This window comes from Pezoporus flaviventris, unplaced genomic scaffold, assembly GCF_033815535.1.
Source record: "Pezoporus flaviventris isolate CSIRO_AGI_PZ_B2104156 unplaced genomic scaffold, CSIRO_AGI_Pfla_v1 ptg000327l, whole genome shotgun sequence".
Lineage (NCBI taxonomy): Eukaryota > Metazoa > Chordata > Aves > Psittaciformes > Psittacidae > Pezoporus > Pezoporus flaviventris.
In genome coordinates this window covers 289,072-305,644 of record NW_026892874.1, presented here as the reverse complement: position 1 = coordinate 305,644, position 16,573 = coordinate 289,072, and the positions used below count along the sequence as shown (strand labels likewise).

General features: G+C 55.0%; 1 protein-coding gene across 1 annotated transcript; it reads right to left on the bottom strand.

Moving 5' to 3' along the window:
- Window positions 1-1,790: 1,790 nt before the first annotated feature.
- On the bottom strand, window positions 1,791-16,097 carry AKAP8L (A-kinase anchoring protein 8 like). The gene is made up of 12 exons (XM_061443291.1): window positions 16,052-16,097; window positions 14,835-15,096; window positions 10,325-10,778; window positions 9,657-9,780; window positions 9,171-9,226; window positions 8,760-8,796; window positions 5,805-5,913; window positions 4,773-4,914; window positions 4,468-4,573; window positions 2,820-2,950; window positions 2,386-2,481; window positions 1,791-2,249 (listed from the first exon to the last, which is right to left on the bottom strand). The coding sequence occupies exons 1-12, from the start codon at window positions 16,095-16,097 to the stop codon at window positions 1,860-1,862; spliced, it is 1,953 nt and encodes a 650-aa protein (XP_061299275.1). The 3' UTR covers window positions 1,791-1,859.
- Window positions 16,098-16,573: the final 476 nt, after the last annotated feature.

The window sequence follows — 16,573 nt, the reverse complement described above, 5'->3', positions numbered from 1 at the left end:
AAGGATAAGCGGCCACCGCAGGGATCAATGGAGCAGCTCCAGCCTGGCCCTTGCTGGGACACTCGCTGCTTGGTTTTCCTTAGGAGATTATTCATTCCAGGAAGCTGGAACAGAAGGGATTTGGCTCCTGGTGACTTTTTTTTCCAAGCCCATTGCCTCCCTTTCCGTGCTCTGAACCCGCAGCATCCCCATGGACAAGGATGGAGCCTCCGTTTGGATCCATCCTGCTCAGCCCCCCTCCCACCTCTTCCCAAACTGCATTTGTTTCTCAAGGGCATGGTAGAGAAACAGGGGCAGGAAAAGGGGGAAGTAAGGAAATAAAGCAGGAAGAGGAAGGTGGAACTCAAACAATGGCTTTGGTTTGGTAAGGAATGGGTGGGCCACAGGGATCTCGCCCCCTCCAGGAGCCAGTATTTAAGGTGATGGGCATTAAATGAGCTCCATTAACTGTAATCCAAGGTATTCTCCCTGGAATGCTGTCTGGAAACCCACCCCATCCCCATATCCGTCCTCGAACACAGCAAAGCCCAGCCCCGGTGTTTCCAGGATGGCACCAGCACCTTCCCATGGAGATCAGAGGCTTCCTATGGATAACACCGGGAGGAAAAGCTGGAAGCCACCCCCCCCCCCCCAACAGCTCTGCAGAGGGAGGAGGAGGAGGAGGAGGAGGAGGAAGCAGCAGTTGTGGAAGGAGGTGACGGAAGCGAGATTCCCCTTGGCAGGAGCCGCATCCTCACCCGCCTCCGAAGCACACGGTGCGAAGCCGAACGCCTCCGAGGCATCCCCCTGGAGCCTTGGATCCTCCTCTTGCCTTTTCCAGCCTTCCCAGTGGGAATTGCGCTGCTCCGAGCTCAAAGGTGCAAGCAAGGGGGATCCCGGGATCTTCGTTATCCCAAGAGAAGCTTCCAGGATTAACCTGGGGTGTTCACCTGCAGGAGAAGTGGGGGGGGGGCTGCTTGGGAATGCAATGCCAGGATGAGGACTCTGTGTTTCCATGGAGCGCCATGGAATGATCCCACCTCGGTATTCCCAAGGTTTGGAGTCAGGAGCAGTCTTCACATTGGTGTTGAAACCTCCTTTCCCGGGGGGGGGGGGAAAGGTCTCCTGTACAGAGTTTATAAGGCAGGACATAGGGTGAGCACATCCTCCATCCCTCACCCATCCTGCAGAGAAGCTCCTGGAATGGCAGCAGGAATGGCATGGAATTTCCTCATTCCAGGAAAGAGGATCCCTGCTCCTGGGGACGATGAACCACTGCGGATGGGCTCAACTATGAACGGAGAGAAGCATACAGTGAACCAGGACGTGGTGTTCCCAACCCATTCCCAAGCCTCCAACCTCTCCCCAGGGCAGCAGGAACGAAGGCAGAGCCGCAGGGAATGTCGGGACCGTCCCTTTTATCTCCATAATACCTGGAATTCTTGGGAATACCAGGTGAACACCTGGGAAATCCAAGTGGTTTACGAACAACACAACGCTGACACCACAGTTTCCTCGGCACAATAAAACAGTGAGGGGGGGGGGAATAGCACAGCCAGGTGGGAGGCAGAGATTGGAAGCCCAGGGCAGAATTCCTGACGTTTCCAAAGGGCCAAACCCCCTCGCTGTTCAATCCAATGGGACGAGGAGAGGTTGCACAAAGGAAGAGCACACAAGCCCTTAAGTGCCTAAACCTCAAGGTTTGCTTAAAAACCCCTCAATTCCCCCCAAAATCACATTAAAGGGAAAGGTTTCCACTGCCTGGTGGGATGAGAACTTGGAATATGTGCTATGGAATTCACAGGTACAGGTATGGTTTAACACCCCCCCCCCCAATACACCAGCTCTTTCCCACATCATTTCCCCCTCCCCTCCAGAGTTTAATCCCCATCTTCCTCCTCCTCTTGTGCTGCAGCAGCTTCCTCGCTTCCCTCCTCATCTTCTGCTCTCTGGTGCTCTCCTTCCTCAGGGAGGGATTCCTCCGGAGGCAGGGAATTCTGCTCCTCCACATTCCCTGCTTGTGCTTGTGCCTCAGCTGTCTCTGTCCCTGTTTCTTCTTGCTCCCCCATATCCCCAGCACATTTTGCTTCCAGGTCCCCTTTGGCATCCTGGTTTTCCTCCTCTGGATTCTCCTCTTCCAGGTTTTCCTCCTCATCCTTGTTTTCATCTCCTCCTTCTGCTGCTCCTTCCTCCACGTTCCCACTGGCTCCCCCTTCTCCTTCCTCAGGCTCCTCTTTCTCCTCTGGGTCATCCGTGAAAGGATTCTCTCCCTGGAAAGAGAAGGCAAATCCTCATCTCCAAAACCCCCTTCAAGAGCAGCTCCCAGGAAATTCCAGCCTCATGGAAGTGCTGCTTCCAGCCTGACCCCCATCCCAAGCCACCCACAACCAACCAACCCACCCCTACCTTGAGGTACCGCTCCAGCTTCTTACTGATGAGCTTGTTGTTGAGAATACTCCTTGCAACCACGAGCGAGGATTTCTTGGATTGCTCCATCATGGCCTGGATGGGAGGGGAATAAAACCCACTCAGCTTTGCTCCTGAAGCCAGGAATGAGGCACAGCTCAGCAGCAGAGGAGAGAAACAGGGAAAACCTCTGGGAAACAGCCTGTAAATCATAGGATCAGGGCATGGTTTGGGTTGGAAGGGACCACAAAGCTCTTATACTCCAAGCAATGTCTAAGTTGGCCTTGAACCCTAGGAGGATGCCAGGGCTATAAAGCCATGAGGATGAACTTGAGCCTCTGCAACGATGAGGATGAAGGAGATTTCCTCCTGGATTTCAGGAAGGGCAGGAACTAAACCCACCCGAACCCATGCTCCTGGGAGCCCCAACTCACCCTGCGGTTGTGGTTGTGGTCGAGGGACTTCAGGTGTTTCTGGAGGACGCCGTACTGCATGGGGATGAAGAGGTCGCAGGCAGCACAGTGGGCGGCCTCCACCTTCTTGATGAAATGCTCCATGCCCACGTCTGCAAACGAAGGGATTTAACTGGAAAACAAGCCAGGGAGCGGGGCCCCCTTCCAGGCTTTACAACGGCTCCGATCCCAACCACCTCCTCCCTTCCAATCCCAATCCCTCCCTATCCATGCAGCCTCTTCCCTTCCTACCCCTGCAGCCTCCTCCCTCCCTTCCCCTGCAGCCTCCTCCCTCCCTACCCCTGCAGCCTCCTCCCTCCCTACCCCTGCAGCCTCCTCCCTCCCTACCCCTACAACCTCCTCCCTCCCTACCCCTACAGCCTCCTCCCTTCCTCCCCTTACCTTTTTCCCTTCCTACCCCTACAACCTCCTCCCTTCCTCCCATCACGTTTTCCCTTCCTACCCCTACAACCTCCTCCCTCCCTACCCCTGCAGCCTCCTCCCTCCCTACCCCTACAGCCTCCTCCCTTCCTCCCCTCACCTTTTCCCTTCCTACCCCTAGGTCTCCTCCCTCCCTACCCCTGCAGCCTCCTCCCTCCCTACCCCTACAGCCTCCTCCCTTCCTCCCCTTACCTTGTCTCTTCCTACCCCTACAACCTCCTCCCTCCCTCCCCTTACCTTTTCCCTCCCTACCCCTACAGCCTCCTCCCTCCCTCCCCTTACCTTTTCCCTTCCTACCCCTACAGCCTCCTCCCTCCCTCCCCTTACCTTTTCCCTCCCTACCCCTACATCTCCTCCCTCCCTACCCCTACAACCTCCTCCCTCCCTCCCATCACCTTTTCCCTTCCTACCCCTACATCTCCTCCCTCCCTACCCCTACAGCCTCCTCCCTTCCTCCCCTTACCTTTTCTCTTTCTACCCCTACAACCTCCTCCCTTCCTCCCCTCACCTTTTCCCTTCCTACCCCTACAACCTCCTCCCTCCCTCCCCTTACCTTTTCCCTCCCTACCCCTACATCTCCTCCCTCCCTACCCCTACAACCTCCTCCCTCCCTACCCCTACAACCTCCTCCCTCCCTCCCATCACCTTTTCCCTTCCTACCCCTACATCTCCTCCCTCCCTACCCCTACAGCCTCCTCCCTTCCTCCCCTTACCTTTTCTCTTTCTACCCCTACAACCTCCTCCCTTCCTCCCCTCACCTTTTCCCTTCCTACCCCTACAGCCTCCTCCCTCCCTACCCCTACAACCTCCTCCCTCCCTCCCATCACCTTTTCCCTTCCTACCCCTACAGCCTCCTCCCTCCCTCCCCTCACCTTTTCCCTTCCTACCCCTACAGCCTCCTCCCTCCCTACCCCTACAGCCTCCTCCCTCCCTCCCCTTACCTTTTCCCTTCCTACCCCTACAACCTCCTCCCTCCCTCCCCTCACCTTTTCCCTTCCTACCCCTACAGCCTCCTCCCTCCCTACCCCTACAGCCTCCTCCCTCCCTCCCCTTACCTTTTCCCTTCCTACCCCTACAACCTCCTCCCTCCCTCCCCTCACCTTTTCCCCTTCCTACCCCTACAACCTCCTCTCTCCAACCCCAAACCACCTCAACAAGCCACCTCTTACCCACAGGAGCGGGACCTCACCTTGGGTAAGATCCTGCTCCCTGTATATCTGCTGAATGACCGCGTTGATGTCCTCAATGGCTTTACGGCGCTCCTCGGTTTTCCTTGTTTTATTGGCAACGTATTCCTGCAGGGAATGAGGCACCCAAACCCTTGTAAGCTTTATTCCAGCCTCACTCCACCTTCTCCAGCACTTCCCTCCATGCTTACTTAGGGAAGCAGCTGAGGAGCTTGACAGCATCTCCAAGCTAATACGTGATGCTCTTTCCTATTCAGGATCAATTCCCAAAGGAGCCCAAGGCACAGCCATGGATCCCAGAGCTCACCTGGAGGAACTCTGCTGTTTGCTGAGGCAACTTGGTTCCAACAAACTTGAAGTGTTCCTTATGGAATCTGCTCTCCAGGTGACTGCTCATCTCGTCGTCGTAGAAGGTCCGGTATTTGCACAGCGAGCAAACAAACTGGATCCTGTGGAGAGGGGGGGAAAAGAGCCCCACATCCATCATTCCCGTTCGATGGCACCACGTTCCCACTGCATCGACTCCCTCCTTTCTACTTAAAGGGGAGCAGAGAAACTCATGGAAGTCTCCAACCCTTTGCACGTCCTGGGTTGCAGCCCCATAGCGTGAGCAGTGGGTCCAAGGAAGGGATCCTGCCCCTGTGCTCTGGTGAGATCCCACTGGGATGCTGCATCCAGCTCTGGTGTCCTCAGTACGAGGACATGGAGCTGCTGGAGCAAGGGCAGAGGAGGATGAGCACGGGCTGGAGCAGCTCCCGTATGGAAGAACATTGGGGATGGAGATGAGAAGCTGCGTGGAGAGCTCAGAGCAGCTTCCAGTGATGAAAGGGGCTGCAAGAAACCTGGAGAGGGGCTTTGGACACGGGACGGAGGGATGGGACGAGAGGAACAGCTTCCAACTGGAAGAGGGAAGACTTGGACGGGATATTGGGATGAAGTTCTTCCCTATGAGGGCGCTGGGACACTGGGATGGGTTGAATGGAGAAGGTTTGGCTGCCCCATCCAAGGGGCAGGTTGGAGCAAGCTGCTCTATGGAAGGTCCCCATCCCCATGGCGAGGGGGGCTGGAACTGGAGGAGCTTTAAGGTCCCCTTCCAACCCAACCCAACCCAACCCAACCCAATCCATGACTCCCTGATGCAGGACTCCATGGCTCCAACTTCCTTGCGCATCCTCCGCCTTGTGTGTCCCTGCCCATGGCTTGGGGCTGGAGGAGCTTTAAGCTCCTTCCCAACCCAAGGACCAGCCAAAACCCTTGGGACAACCAGGAGCCAGGGGACGGAGCCTGGCTACCGGCAGTGCCGCCGCCATCCCAGAATAATCCAGCCGGGAGCCGTTACCTTTCCACCATGCGATCCCGGTGCCTCTTCTTCTGCCTCTCGGGGGTCCTCTTGCCCGCCTGCAAGCGGTGCTTGATCTGACTGATCTCCTCCTGCATTGTGAGGGCACCTGAAGGGAAGGGGGGGGGGAGAGCAGGAACAGAGCTCAGGGCCCCACCTCGCCCAAGGGAATGGCCCTGGGTAAGGTTAGTCAGGGGGAGGACCGAGCCCCACACAACCAAAGAGACCCTAAGGGGAGATGGGGCATCCTTAATGGGAGATAGGGCACCCCTAAGGGGAGATAGGGCATCCTTAATGGGAGAGAGGGGTCCCTAAGGGGAGATAGGGCATCCTTAATGGGAGATAGGGCACCCCTAAGGGGAGATAGGGCATCCTTAATGGGAGATAGGGGTCCCTAAGGGGAGATAGGGCACCCCTAAGGGGAGATAGGGCGTCCTTAATGGGAGATAGGGCACCCCTAAGGAGAGATAGGGCGTCCCTAAGGAGACATAGGGCGTCCCTAAGGAGACACAGGGCGTCCCTAAGGGGAGATGGGGCATCCTTAATGGGAGATAGGGGTCCCTAAGGGGAGATAGGGCATCCTTAATGGGAGATAGGGCGTCCCTAAGGGGAGATAGGGCGTCCCTAAGGGGAGATAGGGCGTCCCTAAGGGGAGATAGGGCGTCCCTAAGGAGAGATAGGGCGTCCCTAAGGGGACATAGGGCGTCCCTAAGGGGACATAGGGCGTCCCTAAGGAGACATAGGGCGTCCCTAAGGGGAGATGGGGCATCCTTAATGGGAGATAGGGGTCCCTAAGGGGAGATAGGGCATCCCTAAGGGGAGATAGGGGTCCCTAAGGGGAGATAGGGCACCCCTAAGGGGAGATAGGGCACCCCTAAGGGGAGATAGGGGTCCCTAAGGGGAGATAGGGCACCCCTAAGGGGAGATAGGGCATCCCTAAGGGGAGATAGGGCATCCTTAATGGGAGATAGGGGTCCCTAAGGGGAGATAGGGCATCCTTAATGGGAGATAGGGCACCCCTAAGGGGAGATAGGGCATCCTTAATGGGAGATAGGGCACCCTTAATGGGAGATAGGGCACCCCTAAGGGGAGATGGGGCGTCCCTAAGGGGAGATGGGGCGTCCCTAAGGGGAGATGGGGCGTCCCTAAGGGGAGATGGGGCATCCTTAATGGGAGATAGGGGTCCCTAAGGGGAGATAGGGCGTCCCTAAGGGGAGATGGGGCGTCCCTAAGGGGAGATGGGGCGTCCCTAAGGGGAGATAGGGGTCCCTAAGGGGAGATAGGGCGTCCCTAAGGGGAGATGGGGCGTCCCTAAGGGGAGACATGGGGCGTCCCTAATGAGAGACATAGGGCGTCCCTAATGAGAGACATAGGGCGTCCCTAATGAGCTAGGGCAACCCTAAGGAGAGATAGAGCATCTCTGACGAGACATAGGGCGTCCCTAAGGAGAGACATAGGGCGTCCCTAAGGAGAGACATAGGGCGTCCCTAAGGAGAGACATAGGGCGTCCCTAAGGAGAGACATAGGGCGTCCCTAAGGAGAGACATAGGGCGTCCCTAAGGAGAGACATAGGGCGTCCCTAAGGAGAGACATAGGGCGTCCCTAAGGAGAGACATAGGGCGTCCCTAAGGAGAGACATAGGGCGTCCCTAAGGAGAGACATAGGGCGTCCCTAAGGAGAGACATAGGGCGTCCCTAAGGAGACATAGGGCATCCCTAAGGAGAGACATAGGGCATCCCTAAGGGGAGATAGAGCATCCCTAAGGAGAGACAGGGCATCCCAAATGATAGAGCATCCCTAATGGGAGACAGGGCGTCCCTAAGGGGACATAGGGCGTCCCTAAGGAGACATAGGGCGTCCCTAAGGAGACATAGGGCGTCCCTAATGCACCCCTAATGGGAGATAGGGCATCCCTAAGGAGAGATAGGGCATCCCAAATGATAGAGCATCCCTAATGGGAGATAGGGCGTCCCTAAGGGGAGATAGGGCGTCCCTAAGGGGAGATAGGGCGTCCCTAAGGAGACATAGGGCGTCCCTAAGGAGACATAGGGTGTCCCTAAGGGGAGACGGGCGTCCCTGACGAGACATAGGTCATCCCAAATGAGAGAGCATCCCAAATGAGACACAGACCATCCCAATGAGAGATAGAGCATCCCAAATGAGACACAGGGCATCCCAAATGAGACAGGACAAGGGGTGATGGGTTCAAACTGAAACAGGGAAGTTCAGCTTGGAGATAAGGAAGTTGTTTCCTGGGAGGGTGCTGGGACACTGGGATGGGTTGGATGGAGGTGGTTTGCCTGCCCCATCCCTGGCAGTGTTCAAGGCCAGGTTGGATGGGGCTTGGAGCAAGCTGCTCTAGTGGAAGGTGTCCCTGCCCACGGAACTGGATGAGCTTTAAGGTCCCTTCCACCCAACCCATTCCATGATCCTATAATTAGCTCCACATGGACAAGTTTGGAGGGTGGGAGCAGAGAGAAGAACCACCCAGAAAGACTCCAATGTGGTTTCCCTGGAGCATCCCAGGCATGGGATGGGCATCCCCATGGATGAGATGGGCAACAAGAGCCCCCCAAGCATCCCACCAGGAGGTTTCTCCCCAGCCCTCCTGCTTCCCTCAGCTCCCTTCAGATATCCCAACCGATCCCATCACTCCAACCCAGGAAGCTCCATCCCAAACGACTCACCCCAAGTCAAGCCTATGGCACATGGGAAATCCAAGGTGGATCCCTACACCCCAGGCTAGGAGGTCACTAACCCACTTGGAGCAAGGGCTCCAGCTCCTCCTCAGGAATTCCTTATCCCTGAGCAGGCACAAAGGATGGGATTTGTCTGACTGAATGCAGCTGAATGTGTTCCATGTCCCCACATCTGACAGCTCTTCCCTGTTCTCCCCTCCATGGAATTGCCCTCTATGGGAAGGAGCTTTGCTTTGGAGCACAGGCACCACCTCACCTTTCTCCATCTCTTTTCCTTCTTCCTCTTCCCCTTCCTAGAAAGGCAAGGTTGGGAAGTGAAAACCCAGAGAAGGGGATGGCTGGAGGCTGCTTTGACACCTCCTCCATCTCCAACCCTCCTGGCATTCCGAGCTCTGCATGGAGGAGCAGCATCTCCATGGTCCCTTCCTGCAGGGACATCACTCGCTCTGCAGGAGAAGCCTCTGCCTGCAGACCTCATCCCAGCACACCAAAGGAGCTGGAGGAGGGGTTACTTCATCCCCATGCAGGCACATGACCTAATCCCACCCTCTGGCATTCTCCAATGGATCTGGGGGTTTTGTTCCCCACCTGCTTTGGGAATTACGTGGGATTTCAGGGATCTGCCCTCACCAGAACTACAGCTTTGAGTGCTGAATGAGGTACTCACCCCTCTGGAGCCTTCCTTCTCCTCTTTCTCTCCTGATTCTCCTTCTGTTCCCTCCTCTGGAAGGAACAACAGAGTCAGCACAAAGAGCAGGAATCATGGGAACAACCACACTGGGAAAGCCCTTCAAGCCCATGCAGTCCAACCCTTACCCCAGCACTGCCAAGGCCACCCCTAACCCATGGCACTGAAGGCATCAGCTCCATGGGTTGGGAGCACTTCCAACCTGTTCCAATGCCTGAGCATCCTTTGGGGAAGGAATTGTTCCCCATCTCCCTTTAAACCTCCCCTGAGGCTGTTCCCTCTTGTCCCATCCCTTGGGAGCAGAGCCCAGCCCCATCCTGGCTCCATCCTCCTGTAGGGAGCAATAGGGTCCCCCCCCGAGCCTTCTCCTCTCCAGATGGACACCAACAGCTTCAGCCCCACATGAAATCCATGGCAACTCCCACATTGGCAAATCCCAGGGCCAGGAAGCTGCTGGGCTCCTACCGTTGCCCGAGTCGGAGTTCTCGGAGCCGTCCGTCTTGGCTGCTCTGCCCTCGGGATCATCGGAGCTGTTCAGGAGCTTCCGCTTCTTCATGCTGGGATCCTTCCTGAGCTTCTTCTTCTGGGGCTGGGAGAGAAGAGGAAGGAGTAAGAGGGATCCCTTCCACTACACCAGGAGGCTCCAAGCCCTGTGTCCAACCTGAGCTTGAACAGGGATGCTTCATCCAAACCTTCTCCAGCCAACCCATCCCAGTGTCCCACCGCCTTCCCAGGGTGGAACTTCCTTATCTCCAAGCTGAACTTCCCTGTTCCACTTGGAACCCATCACCCCTTGTCCTATCCCTGATGAAGCTCCCTTTGCACATCCTTGGAGTCCCCTTCAGACCCTGGAAGTTGCTCTGAGGTCTCCATGCAGCTTCTCTAACCCCAATGCTCTCAACCCCCCATCCCATAATGCAGGAAGGGCTGCAACCTTCTTCTTCTCTTCAGGAAACCAGGATTTGGGGATTCAAACACCCCACGTCGAATCAACCCAGCGCAACCTCCGTGTTCCGCTTAGGAGATAGCGCCCCACGAAGCCAAACCACATGGAATTAGCACTTCCCAGCGTGTTGGAGGCCGCATGGAGCTGTTGGGAATGATGTCCAGGAGGACATGATGCAAACACTTACTTTATAATCCGAATCCCACATTTTCCAGCTCCTCCTCATGCGCTGCTTCAGCATCCCTCCTCCATAGCGCATGCTCCCCTGGAAGCCTCGCATCCCTTGGAACATGCCGAGTTCGGGGATGATGTTGTGGGAGAAGAGGGAAGGAAGCCTGGAAGAGCCTTGGGGACCGCGGGATCCCATGGCCTGCGGAGCCTCGTTCCATTGCCCGCTCATCCGCCCGGGATACGCCGATGCCAAGGGCCTGTTGCTGCGGTTTTCCCGCCCCCAGTTCTGGCCCCGTTGCCCAAAGTTCTCCCGAGCTCTGGCCTGGAATTGATCCCGGCGATTCCCATAGAAGCTCTCGTAGGGCCCCTCGTAGGAGCCGTCGTTCTCGGCCTCGGCCTCGCCGTACTCGTAGCCGGCCCGATAGACGTCGCGCTCGGTCGCGGACGGCCTCGAGTCGTAGGAGTCGTACCTGCGAGAGGCAGCAGGGAGGGATGGGCAGCAGGGACCCACCGAAAGCCACCAAAAAGCCATCAAACGCCAAGGAAACCCATTGAAACGCAACCAAACCTGCCAAAAAGTCATCAAAATCCAACAAACCCCACCAAAAAGTCGCCAAACGCCACTAAAACCCACCAGAAAGCCAAAGTCCAACAAAAAGTCGTCAAAAGGCAACAAAACCCAAGAAAACCCAGCAAAAAGTCATTATAAAGTCATCAAAAGCCAAGAAAACCCATCAAAAAGTCATCAAAATCAAACAAAACCCATCAAAACAAGAAAACCCATCAAAAAGTTATCAAAATCAAACAAAACCTATCAAAACCCAAGAAAAAACACCAAAAACTCATCAATATTCAACAAAACCCGCCAAAAAGTCATAAAAAGCCAAGAAAAAAAACAAAACCCAAGAAAACCCAGCAAAAAGTCATTATAAAGCCATCAAAACCCAAGAAAACCCATCAAAAAGTCATCAAAATCAAACAAAACCCATCAAAACAAGAAAACCCATCAAAAAGTTATCAAAATCAAACAAAACCTATCAAAACCCAAGAAAAAACACCAAAAAGTAATCAAAATTCAACAAAAACCACCAAAAAGTCATAAAAAGCCAAGAAACCCATCAAAAAAAAACAAAACCCACCAAAAAGTCATAAAAATCCAACAAACCCCATCAAAAAGTCGTCAAATGCCACTAAAACCCACCAGAAAGCCAAAGTCCAACAAAAAGTCGTCAAAAGGCAACAAAACCCAAGAAAACCCAGCAAAAAGTCATTATAAAGTCATCAAAAGCCAAGAAAACCCAGCAAAAAGTCATCAAAATCAAACAAAACCCATCAAAACAAGAAAACCCATCAAAAAGTCATCAAAATCAAACAAAAGCCATCAAAACCCAAGAAAACCCACCAAAAAGTCATCAAAATTCAACAAAACCCGCCAAAAAGTCATAAAAATCCAACAAAACCCGCCAAAAAGTCATAAAAATCCAACAAAACCCATCCAAAAAAACCAAAACCCACCAAAAAGTCACAAAAATCCAACAAAACTCACCATCATAAAAAGCCAACAAAGCCCATCAAAAAACCATAAACCCCACCAAAAAGTCATCACAAATCCAACAAAACTCCCCCAAGAGTCATAAAAAGCCAACAAAACCCATCAAAAAACAACAAAACCCACCAAAAAGTCATCAAAGCCCATCAAAAGCCAACAAACCCCACCAAAAAAGTCATCAAAATCCAATAAAACCATCAAAACGCCCCCAAAACTCAGCAAAAAGTCATCAAAAGCCACCAAAACTCAGCAGAATCCACCAAACTCCATCAAAACCCAAGAAAACCCACCAAAATCCATCAAAAACCCACCAAAAGCCATCAACACCCAAGAAAACCCACCAGAACTCACCCAAATGCACTAAGCCCTATCGAAGTCCACCAAACCCCATCAAAAACCCACCCAAAGCCCCCAAAACCCCATGTTTTTAGGGGTCTTTTTCACTCAACGGATGCCACTTGCCATGGGCCAGGCCATGGAGCACCCAGAGGTGGTGGCAGAGCCTCAAGGCTCCATTGGAACCTTTGTTCCATGGGGGGGGTTTTATCCCTTTTAGAGCAGTTGGGTCCTTCTGGCCTCAGAAAAGGTGGGATCATGGGATCATGGGATCAACCACATTGGGAAGCCCTTGAAGCTCACCCGGTCCAACCTTTATCCCAGCACTGCCAAGGCCACCCTTAACCCACGGCATTCAGGACCTCAGCTCCATGGGTTGGGAGCACTTCCAACCTGTTCCAATGCCTGAGCATCCTTTGGGGAAGGAATTGTTCCCCATCTCCATCTAAACCAACCTTGAGGCCGTTTGCTCTTATCCCATTCCCTTGGGAGCATCCCAGCCCCGTCCTGGCTCCATCCCTCCTGTAGGGAGCAATCAGATCCCCAATGCCCAGCACAATGGGACCATCCCTGCACTGGTGCTGCTCCAGGCCAGAATGGTGCTGGAATTCTTGGCTCCAAGCTCAAGTTCAGCTCCATCAATCCGCACCCACAGCTCCTTTTCCATAAGGAAAACCAGCGCTGCACGGGGCTGGCGTGGCCCAAGTGGCAGGTTTAGGGCTGAACCTCATCCCATAGATCCGGATACCTATGGAGCTTGCTCCCCATTGTACCCCATTGCTCCCCATTATAACCCATTGTCCTGCTGTCTCCCCTGCAGGAGGTGGGGCGCAGAGCTCCCCATTGTACCCCATTGCTCCCCATTATAACCCATTGTCCTGCTGTCTCCCCTGCAGGAGGTGGGGCGCAGAGCTCCCCATTGTACCCCGCTGAGCCCCACTGTCCCACTTACTGTCTCCCCCTGCAGGAGGTGGAGCGCAGAGCCCCCATTATAACCCATTGTACCCCATTATAACCCATTGTGACTCATTATAACCCATTATTACCCCATTGTAACCCATTATAACCCCACTGTAACCCATTATAACCCGTTGCACCCCATTATAACCCATTGTACCCCATTATAACCCCACTGTAACCCATTATAACCCATTATAACCCGTTGTACCCCATTATAACCTCATTGTACCCCATTATGAATCATTATAACCCCATTGTACCCCATTATAACCCCACTGTACCCCATTATAACCTCATTATACCCCACCATTATAACCCATTATACCCCACTGTCCCCTTGTCTCCCCTGCAGGAGGTGGAGCGCAGAGCTCCCCATTGTACCCCATTGTACCCCACTGAACCCCGTTGAACCCCACTGTACCCCACTGCCCCACTTACTGTCTCCCCCTGCAGGAGGTGGAGCGCAGAGCCCCCATTGCTCCACATTATAACCCATTGTACCCCATTATAACCCATTGTACCCCATTATAACCCATTGTAACCCATTATAACCCATTGTAACCCATTACAACCTCATTGAACCCCATTATGAATCATTATAACCCCATTGTACCCCATTATAGCCCCACTGTACCCCATTATAACCTCATTATACCCCACCATTATAACCCATTATACCCCACTGTCCCCTTGTCTCCCCTGCAGGAGGTGGAGCACAGAGCTCCCCATTGTACCCCATTATAACCCATTGTCCCGCTCACTGTCTCCCCTGCAGGAGGTGGAGCACAGAGCTCCCCATTGTACCCCACTGTACCCCACTGAACCCCACTGCCCCACTTACTGTCTCCCCCTGCAGGAGGTGGAGCGCAGAGCCCCCATTGCTCCCCATTATAACCCATTGTACACCATTATAACCCATTGTAACCCATTATAACCTCATTGTACCCCATTATGAATCATTATAACCCCATTGTACCCCATTATAACCCCACTGTACCCCATTATAACCCATTATAACCTCATTATACCCCACCATTATAACCCATTATACCCCACTGTCCCCTTGTCTCCCCTGCAGGAGGTGGAGCGCAGAGCTCCCCATTGCACCCCATTGTACCCCATTATAACCCATTGTCCCGCTCACTGTCTCCCCTGCAGGAGGTGGAGCACAGAGCTCCCCATTGTACCCCACTGTACCCACTGAACCCTGTTGAACCCCACTGTACCCCACTGCCCCACTTACTGTCTCCCCCTGCAGGAGGTGGAGCGCAGAGCCCCCATTGCTCCCCATTATAACCCATTGTACACCATTATAACCCCACTGTAACCCATTATAACCCTATTGTACCCCATTATAACCCCATTGTACCCCACCATTATAACCCATTATACCCCATTATAACCCGTTGTACCCCATTATAACCCCATTGTACCCCCCCATTATAACCCATTATACCCCACTGTCCCCCTGTCTCCCCCCCAGGAGGTGGAGCACAGTGCCCCCGTTGTCCCCCATTATAACCCCCTGGGGACCCACCCAACCTGGTGTCATTGGGATGCTCTCCATCCCCTCATCAACGAGGACACCGAACAACCCCGGCCCTAAGGGACACCACTGGCGTCCCCATCCCCACTTTTCCATAAGGAACAATGGGAGCAGCAGCTCCTGCCCTGCACTCACCTATCCCCAGACCCATAGGGCGCTCCCTGCATCGCATCCGTGTCCATGTGGGACGCCAGGTTCATCTTCCCCAGGACCCCCTCGGCACCGCCGGAGCCATCCGGATTCACGTCCACGTCCGAGTTGGCCACTTCCCAGGAGGTCGAAGTGGCCATTCCGTAGCCGTAATTCCCAGAGTTCTCCTGGCTGTAGCCATAGCCGTAACTGTATCCCTCATAACCTGGAGAAACAGGGATCACCGCTTCGCTTCCAGCTCCCCTTTGGATCCAGAGGCCAAATCACTGAAACCAACTCCAATCCCTCCTTATTCCAACCAGGAACTCGATCCCATGGATTCCCTCATGGAATCCCATAAAACACAGCCACATTCCATGCTTCCCTCTGCCCCAGACGGGAATAAACCCATTGCCCACAGCAGGGCATCCATAAACCCCGTTTTGGGTTAACACGGGCGTAAGCAAGAGCCACATCCGCATCCAATGGGATGAGGCTCTGGAGCGCGTTTTCCACACGTTTTAGAGCAGAAACGGATGGAAAAGCTTCTCCTCTTGCTAAAAAAGACAAGTTCTGGGGGGGAAACGACCCCAAAACCTCCAATTGTCTGCTTAAAACAGCTTTTCTGTACAACTGCTATCACTACTTGCCTCTGTTTGTGCCGGAATTCCAGTCCCCATAACCTGGAACAGAATGGAAAAGCCATTCAATGACTTTGGCATCACCGTGGATGAGGAGATTCCCATTTCCCAATACCCCATGGATCCTGCCCCAACCTCAACCCAGCAACGCCAACGACCCCGCCTGCATCCCAAAGCGGGCTCCTGTGGGATGCTTCCACACTGGAATCCTTTGGGAATCCAAGAGGGAACAGGGACACAAGGGGGGGGGGGGGGGGGTTATCCCATTCATCCCCCCCAACACTGACACGGATCCCTCCGCAGGGAACGTGGAAACGGGGATGGAATGAGCCGGGAATGCGCTAGGGGGGAAAACGCCGACTTCCACCCGTATCCATGGGGATGCTCCCTCACGAACCGGGGCTGCCCCATTCATTCCCCCACCCCCCCCCTTATCCCCGCTCCAACCGGACCCACAACGGGAACGACCCCGTCCCGACGCAAGGGGCAAAGAGGCCGCGATGGGGACCGGGTCCAAACCCCCCCCCCCCCGGACCCGGGGGTCCCCCATTCCCCTTCCCCATAGCGGCTCCCGCCCCAGACCGAGCCCCGCCGCCATCTTGCGCCGCCGCTCACCGGAGTAGCTCATGATGGCGGCACCGCCTCCTCCTGCCAACGCCTTTATGGGCCCCTCGCCGGCCCCGCCCACCTCATTGGTCGGCCGCCCGGCCTTGCCCCGCCGCTATTGGTCCGGACGGAGGGTAAGGGAGGGGGTGGAGCTCCCGGCCGGCCATCCCGTTGGTTGGTTGGTTGCTCCGCTCTCAATGGGACCCGCGAAGCCCACAGCTGACTGGGCGGTGCGGCGAGGGGGCGTGGCCGAGGCAGTTCTGCCTCTCTCATTGGTCAGCTATGAGGGCTAATCCCCACCCACCCCCGCTTCAGCCAATCGCGCAGCAGATCGTTAGCCCCGCCCCTCCCCAGCGCCTGCTCCTATTGGCCCCACCCCCGAGGAGGCTCCGCCCCTCCCGCGCGAGGGCCGCGTGCTGGGAGCGGGCGCGTTGGCGCCCCCCCGCGGCTGCCCGGGGGCGTGGCCTCAGCGTGACCCCGTGACCCCATTCCCAGGGG

Excerpts from the sequence above, each read along its gene's own strand:
- AKAP8L (XM_061443291.1), bottom strand. The coding sequence starts at position 16,097 with ATGAGCTACTCCGGTGAGCGGCGGCGCAAGATGGCGGCGGGGCTCG. Across the intron at positions 5,914-8,759 it reads AGGAAAAGAGATGGAGAAAG|GTGCCCTCACAATGCAGGAG; the intron begins GTGAGGTGGTGC and ends CCTTCCCTTCAG. Across the intron at positions 4,915-5,804 it reads CGGGATCGCATGGTGGAAAG|GATCCAGTTTGTTTGCTCGC; the intron begins GTAACGGCTCCC and ends CCCTCTCCACAG.